The sequence below is a fragment of the Carassius auratus genome, chromosome 3, assembly GCF_003368295.1.
Source record: "Carassius auratus strain Wakin chromosome 3, ASM336829v1, whole genome shotgun sequence".
Lineage (NCBI taxonomy): Eukaryota > Metazoa > Chordata > Actinopteri > Cypriniformes > Cyprinidae > Carassius > Carassius auratus.
In genome coordinates this window covers 28,893,538-28,899,980 of record NC_039245.1, presented here as the reverse complement: position 1 = coordinate 28,899,980, position 6,443 = coordinate 28,893,538, and the positions used below count along the sequence as shown (strand labels likewise).

At 38.7% G+C, this 6,443-nt stretch overlaps 1 protein-coding gene across 5 annotated transcripts; it reads right to left on the bottom strand.

The window, feature by feature from the left end:
• Positions 1-1,997: 1,997 nt before the first annotated feature.
• LOC113053413 (nuclear body protein SP140-like protein) lies at positions 1,998-6,234 on the bottom strand. Of its 5 annotated transcripts, XR_003277221.1 has the most exons (14): positions 5,895-6,234; positions 5,647-5,748; positions 5,354-5,487; positions 5,095-5,148; positions 4,948-4,984; positions 4,671-4,826; positions 4,209-4,342; positions 3,788-3,856; positions 3,524-3,642; positions 3,330-3,432; positions 3,252-3,258; positions 3,152-3,211; positions 2,920-3,060; positions 1,998-2,801 (listed from the first exon to the last, which is right to left on the bottom strand). XR_003277221.1 is itself a non-coding variant. In XM_026218428.1 (13 exons), the coding sequence occupies exons 1-13, from the start codon at positions 5,986-5,988 to the stop codon at positions 2,733-2,735; spliced, it is 1,260 nt and encodes a 419-aa protein (XP_026074213.1). In that variant the 5' UTR covers positions 5,989-6,217; the 3' UTR covers positions 1,998-2,732. The 5 variants fall into 5 exon arrangements, 4 of the variants coding, with proteins under 4 accessions (XP_026074213.1, XP_026074195.1, XP_026074202.1 ...); XM_026218428.1 differs by lacking the exon at positions 3,252-3,258 and having other exon boundaries at positions 5,647-5,736; positions 5,895-6,217; XM_026218410.1 differs by lacking the exon at positions 3,252-3,258 and having other exon boundaries at positions 5,895-6,216.
• Positions 6,235-6,443: the final 209 nt, after the last annotated feature.

Genomic DNA, 6,443 nt, shown 5'->3' with positions numbered 1-6,443 from the left:
GTATTTTGGTACCTACTTGATGGGTAAATTATTTCTAGAATTTTGATATAAAGTAGATGTGTGTAGGATGCACCATATTTAAAATATTAAGTTTGCTTATTAAACTTTAGTTTAAACTAAACTAAATTAGTTTACGCTAATTACATGCAAGAACTGGAGAACAGGGCGTAGGTCCTGCCCAAGACAATATCTGATTGGCTGTCGCACTAAGAAGGATGGGTCAGATGGACACGCTTACAACCCAATGACAAGCAGCTATGCATCACTATAAAACAAAAGCACACACACACACACACACACACACACACACTTACTTTCTCATCCACATTAACACACAAGTTTGACTGTTTCTGTTAGAACTATATCAAATGTTTTGGAATACCTGCTCTGTAGTATTCTCTTTTGGATTATAAGTTAATGTTCCTACTACACTATTACAGTTTTTCCCGATTGCTTAAACACATTTCTTGAAACTATGCCTCATATTCTCAAAACGGTAAAACACAAATCCATAACTTTTAAAGGCCATGTTGCAGGTTAAACACCACTTTCGATTAATGGATACATAAATCACTCAAGATAAGTATATCATTTTTTAAATGTCTCAAAAATGGTCTTAAAGACCTATTTTTTTAGTTTTTGCAACTCGGTGATGACGTCATGTTGGGGAGAAGTCGAGGAAAGGTAGCCTCAGTCTAGTATGATGCAGCGTTCCAGGCAACCCATAACCCGTGTTTTTCCAACCTTAAACCCATGAAAGTGCACTGGAACGGCAATCAAATCCGTGACTTCCCACCCGTGAACTCGTGTCTCATACTAGATCGAGTTTTACCGAACTTCGATGCACTCCTAGTTCCGAGGTCACACAGCCCATACAAATAATACTGCCTACGGATGCAGTGTTTATGCAAGTAGTACATGTTGAAAAAACGATTTTAGGTCAATGCAACATTGCAATAGAATAAATAATCTAGTTACAATTACTTGCGCTCAGAAAGTTTGGCGTAACTTGCCTGGAACGATACAAAGTCGTTAGTAGTGGTATGAAATAGTGATTACGAGCTCCAATACCTGCCTGGAACGCAGCATCAGAACTATAGCGGATGACTGGGATGAGGAAGAGGTGGCGAGAGCAAACATGTATGATGGCCCGCAGCTGTGTAATTTCGATCGAGCCAGTCGTGAGAGGGCAAATGAGGAATTGCCAAGAACTGATGTCCGTCAAAGCCTATGCATGGGCCGAGGAGAATGAGTGGAGAGTTGGTGAAGTGTCCTGGTGAGTTGCTATCATTTAGCATCGCAGCAATGAGCACTGGAGCTAGTTTATGAGCAGCAGTGCGCAATAACGACACACACACACACATACATACATACATATATATATATAATTTTATTTATTTATTACTGTCATTGAATAGCACCGAGTGAAAAATCAATGTTTTCTTTATATCTAGTGGCAGTGATCGTGACGGTAGTACAGAGAAGAACCGGTAACCTTTGTCATAGTGTCGTAGAACTGGTAAATTTTGTCTTTGTCATCTAGAAATAAAAGGCATCATGCTAGCTATATGGACGTTTCTAAGTGGTTATCTCGTCCTCCGGTGAAAATGTTGTTGCAAACATAGCCGTGTGTCTGTCGCTGTGTTTGACAGGAGCTTGTGTGGGTGCCGTCCCATGTAAACTGCGTTAGAAAGCTTGTGCTGTAGGGAAGTGAGTGCGTTTGGGTCGCTGTTGGTCACTATCTCACTATTTATCTGTCTGTCTATCTATCTATATACTGTATCTATCTATATATATGTATTTATCTATAATCTGCGTTCTGCGCTGAATACTCTCGTCTCTCTAGTAATTCTCAATGCTCTCAAGGCGGCTTTGGTAAATTCTCTCCCCAATGTGACGTGATGCAATGCATTGTGGGGGAAAGGAGACAGCTGTTAGTACCTATTTTTTCGTATTATATTCCGTTTTGTGATACCCAACAACATAAAATCGATGGATAACAGTTAAAATGTTTATTACCAACAAGTAAATTGCACATATTCTGTAAAAAATGAACCTTGCAACACGGCCTTTAACTCAATTCCCCAGACGTCCTATATTTAGATCATAATGAAGCTATCCAGTCAAAACAACTCAATCTTGCTGAAAAACCAAACTTTGCTCTCAGATATGACACACAAACAGTCACAAACACACACACTTCAACACAGTTTTACACACTGATGAGATCAATTTAAAACAATACTACAAAAAACGGTAATAAGTGTGGTACTCCCCAACTGTTGTATATCTTAATTTAACGTACTGTAGAGTACAGTACAATTCAATACAGCAAACAACATCAAAAATAATTATTCTGCCCCCCAGTATCCTGTTTTTGGTCTGGAGCAGGCCAAAGAACCTCTTCAACATGACAGGAGATTCTGGCCTTGGCCAGGCAGCAGGGGGAAAAACCTCTGGCATGCCTGATGTCCTTGAGTCATTGTTCACAAACAGGACAGGAAAATGCTTAGTCATATTGTCAATATAACACTGCAGTCTGTTAGTATTACCCGCTCTAAACTGACAACAGTTTGCATCACAGTTACTGTATTGAAATACAGAAGGCTGCACTTCTCATGTATGCCATTAATCTTTTTTAAAAGTACAAATGTACACATTACTGTATGTGGGATATTGATTGAAAAAGACTGGATATTATTCACAGTTACACTTGTACTAGTGGTCTGATGTTACAGCAGCTTAAAGATGATTTCAAGCAGTTCTGTGAGCCTAGAGGTCATTCTACTGAAGTCATTATCCTACAGAGAAGAAAGAGAGAAATGTAGAATTCAGTCAATAAAAAAGACCATGTATATGGAATTGTTTAGACAATTCCTCCCGTCATTACTAACATTTGCAAGCCCAAGTGAAACTCACCCTTTTGGCGGTGCAGTGGTGGAAAACGTATTCAATATCAGAGACAAACTCTCGCACTGTTTGATAATCATTATTCTGCAAGTTCAGCTTCACTCTGCCCAGCATCATGGGGCCACAGATGTTCTCACTGAATCCTGGACCCTAGACACCAGCAGTGTATCCGTCACATACTGTACATAAACACCACACATAAGAGCTGTAAATATTGACCAAGAGCCAGATGAAGGTTTACTTTGGCACAGGGGTCGCTCATGCTCTCGTGTAGCAGGTGTAACAGCAGGTACTGGCAGTGCTAGAAGACAATCAAACAGACTCTAAGTGTTAAAGAATTGTTATTGTCTGTACAATAAAAGAAATGTCATTTTGGACCCTATTGACTTCCATTCTATGGACTTTTGCAGAAACTTTACCAGTGTGTACCGAGAGACTGGACTGCTCAAAACATCCTGTTGGGTCTTTTGACCCGAACTTTCCCTCTTCTTCATCACACAAAACGTGCAGCTCCACTGGCTCCTGTGCACACAAAAACACAGTATTACTCAAAGTCATACGTCTAGTCTGTCTAATCCAGCATGATTTCTCTCTCTCTCTCTCTCTCTCTCACCCAGGTGAGTCTTCAGGTACAGCTGGTAGGTGACAGTGTGAATGAAAAGCTCGTGGACACTCATCACAACACACGAGATCTCCCTCAGAGTCACAGATGAAACACACGTCATCATTTAGCTGGGACAAGAGTTCATGCAGAAATAAAACTTAACTGTTATGAAGCACAGTGTAGAAATAATTTCAGACGTCAGTAGTTGTGATGAGTTACGGTGGTTTTGTTCATGCTTTGGCGTGACTGTAAATGTGAGTGGCAATGTCCTACTTGGTTCTGATATGGTTCTTCGCAGATCTCACAGTCACAGTTGGCTGTATGCGGTTGCAAAATGCTTTTCTGAAAGTATGTGAAAACCCATCAGGATTGTGTACTGCAAAACATTTGATCAGACCCTGCCAGGCCAACAGACAGCAGTTTTTCATCCATTGGATGAAACAACAACAACAAAACTATGGAAGTCAATGGCTGCCATTGACTGTTTGATTACCAACATTCAACAAAATAAAAAAAAATCATATAGCTTTGGAACAACTTGACAGTGAGAAAATGATGACCCTTATCACTGCACAAAGTGATTGCCTTGTTTGTTAATGGACACTGTTTGCTTCTCTGAATTTCATGTATTTAAATGACAAATTCTCAAAATTCAGGTGTAAATATACATATATTATTTAGCATTTTCTTTTACCGTTATAAGCTTCCCAAGAGGTATTCCATGGGACACAATGTCTTTCTTCCATGTTCCATCTGTTTTGCTCAGTTTGGTGAAATCCTCAGGCGTCAGCCAGTGGCTCTCTGTTCTTATGCATCTCCCACAATACCCTGAGATAAAGACAACACTGAGTGCAAGAGTCTTGTATCACTGCAGTCAAGCAGTGCATTTACATTCATCGTCATTATGTGAGAGAAAAAAACTATATGGGACTCTGCCTACAAATACCCTGATAGCACCTTTATTGGAGGTGTCATCGAAAAGTGCAGAGAAATATATCCTCAGTAAAGTATTTCAGATTTTGCAGAAAGGTAGGCAGAGTCACATATTCCCATTGGCTTGCAAGAAACAGAAAGCTTGGTTTCAAAATGTGTTAGGTATGTATGTATGTAAAACATATTGATATTTATTATAACCGTTATTAAAGCATTCCCACACCTTTGGAAAATCGATATTTGTGTAGAACGCCAGAATCAGATCCACAGGTAACAGGAAGGACTGGACCTTCAAACATGTTCATGTCAACAGCGTCATCTTCATCTTCATCTTCATCTTCATCTTGCTTGTCTTCGATCTTATCAGGTGATTCTACAACTAATACACAAATATTCACTAAGCAGAACATAAAGTCTTTCTTATTTTGAATAACTGTTGTAATGATCTTATTTAAAGGAATACTCCTCCAAAAAAATAAAATGAGTCTCCATTTACTCACCCTGTTTTTTCAAACCCACGTGGCGTTTTTTCTTCTGCTGAACACAAAAGAATAAATTTGGATGAACATCTTGATCACTCTTAAGTCACATTTGAAAGGGTATCTCCTCTTCAAATCGTATCTACAATGATCGAAGAGCTGCCAAACCTTTGCATCCTGAACCTTGCTTTTAATAAAGCTTATATTTAAGAGAAATCCATCCTTAGAACAGAAAAGGAACAGTGTTAGAAAAATAAATATATTTATATTATCTGCATAGTGTGCATTTTTTTTTCAGGTAACTGTTTTCAATCAGCAAGGCCATATTAACAAAATAATAATAACAACAACTAAAAAACTAAATGAAATTATAATTGCACTTGAGTGTACATTAGTTAAAACTGTTACTGAAACCGGTCTCAATCACCTCTATGAGTTTCTGGAGTGGAATCCCTTTGCAAAGGATGCTGGTCTTCCACTTTTTGTGCTTCTCCTTCATCCCAAACCTCTCAAACTCAGGGGGTGTGAACCACTGGCTCTCACTGGAAATGCACTTCTGCTCTAAAGAGAGAAAAAACATTTATTCATCCACTATTGTTTTTGAGCACCTGGATGTTCTGGATGCTCCAGAATTACAATCTCCAGACATTCACAAACATGCAGCTCTCCATAAGCATTACTCAATTCTTTAACATGTAGAAATGTTTCTTCTGCACCTACTGTCACAATATTTCTTCAAATACAGGAGCCCCTCTTTAAAGCCACATGTAACAGGAAGTTGGGATTTATTTTGAGGCTTTTTTTTTTGTCCTGTGGATGATTCTGAAACAAGTCAAAACTAAATCAGGTCAGTGAAGAAGAAATAAAACCTCTCAATAACATATTAGGAAGAGTAACGTGCATTTATTGTCATTTCAAAGATTTATTGCAGTTTTGACATTATATTTATAAAAGAAAAAAAGACTCACTGGGGCAGTTTTGTCTCTTGGCTTGCTTCTTTTTAGGTTTAGAATGGGAGGACGAACCCGTCTGTTGTCTCTTTGTACAACTTTGTTTCCTCATCCTCCTTTTATTAATCCCTTGACATTGTTTAACTCTAGTGCTGTTTTGACTCAACCGATCAGATTCTGGACTGCTCTGAAAGAGTAACTTCTTGAAGGAGGCTGTGGATCATCTGCAGTAGTTGAACAGCATGTGGACGGGTACCGCCATGTTGAGCAGTCTGTGGTGGAATATCTCCCCTCCCACACTCCCACACAGAAACAAAACTGAAAGCTGCTTCCTGCCACGTTGTCTTTGCATCGGAGTGAAAACAAAGCTATGACAATTTTAGAAAACATTCACAAAAGGATATAATTCTTTGGCTCATCCAGATAATGTAATTATTTTTGCATATGATTTTCATACATTATTAACTCTGTTACTGCTTAGAATCTTTCCACTTTTTAATTTCAGATGTGGAAAAAAATGTTCATGAGCTCATGATTTCTAATGCATTCATTAGTGTTTAACAACTT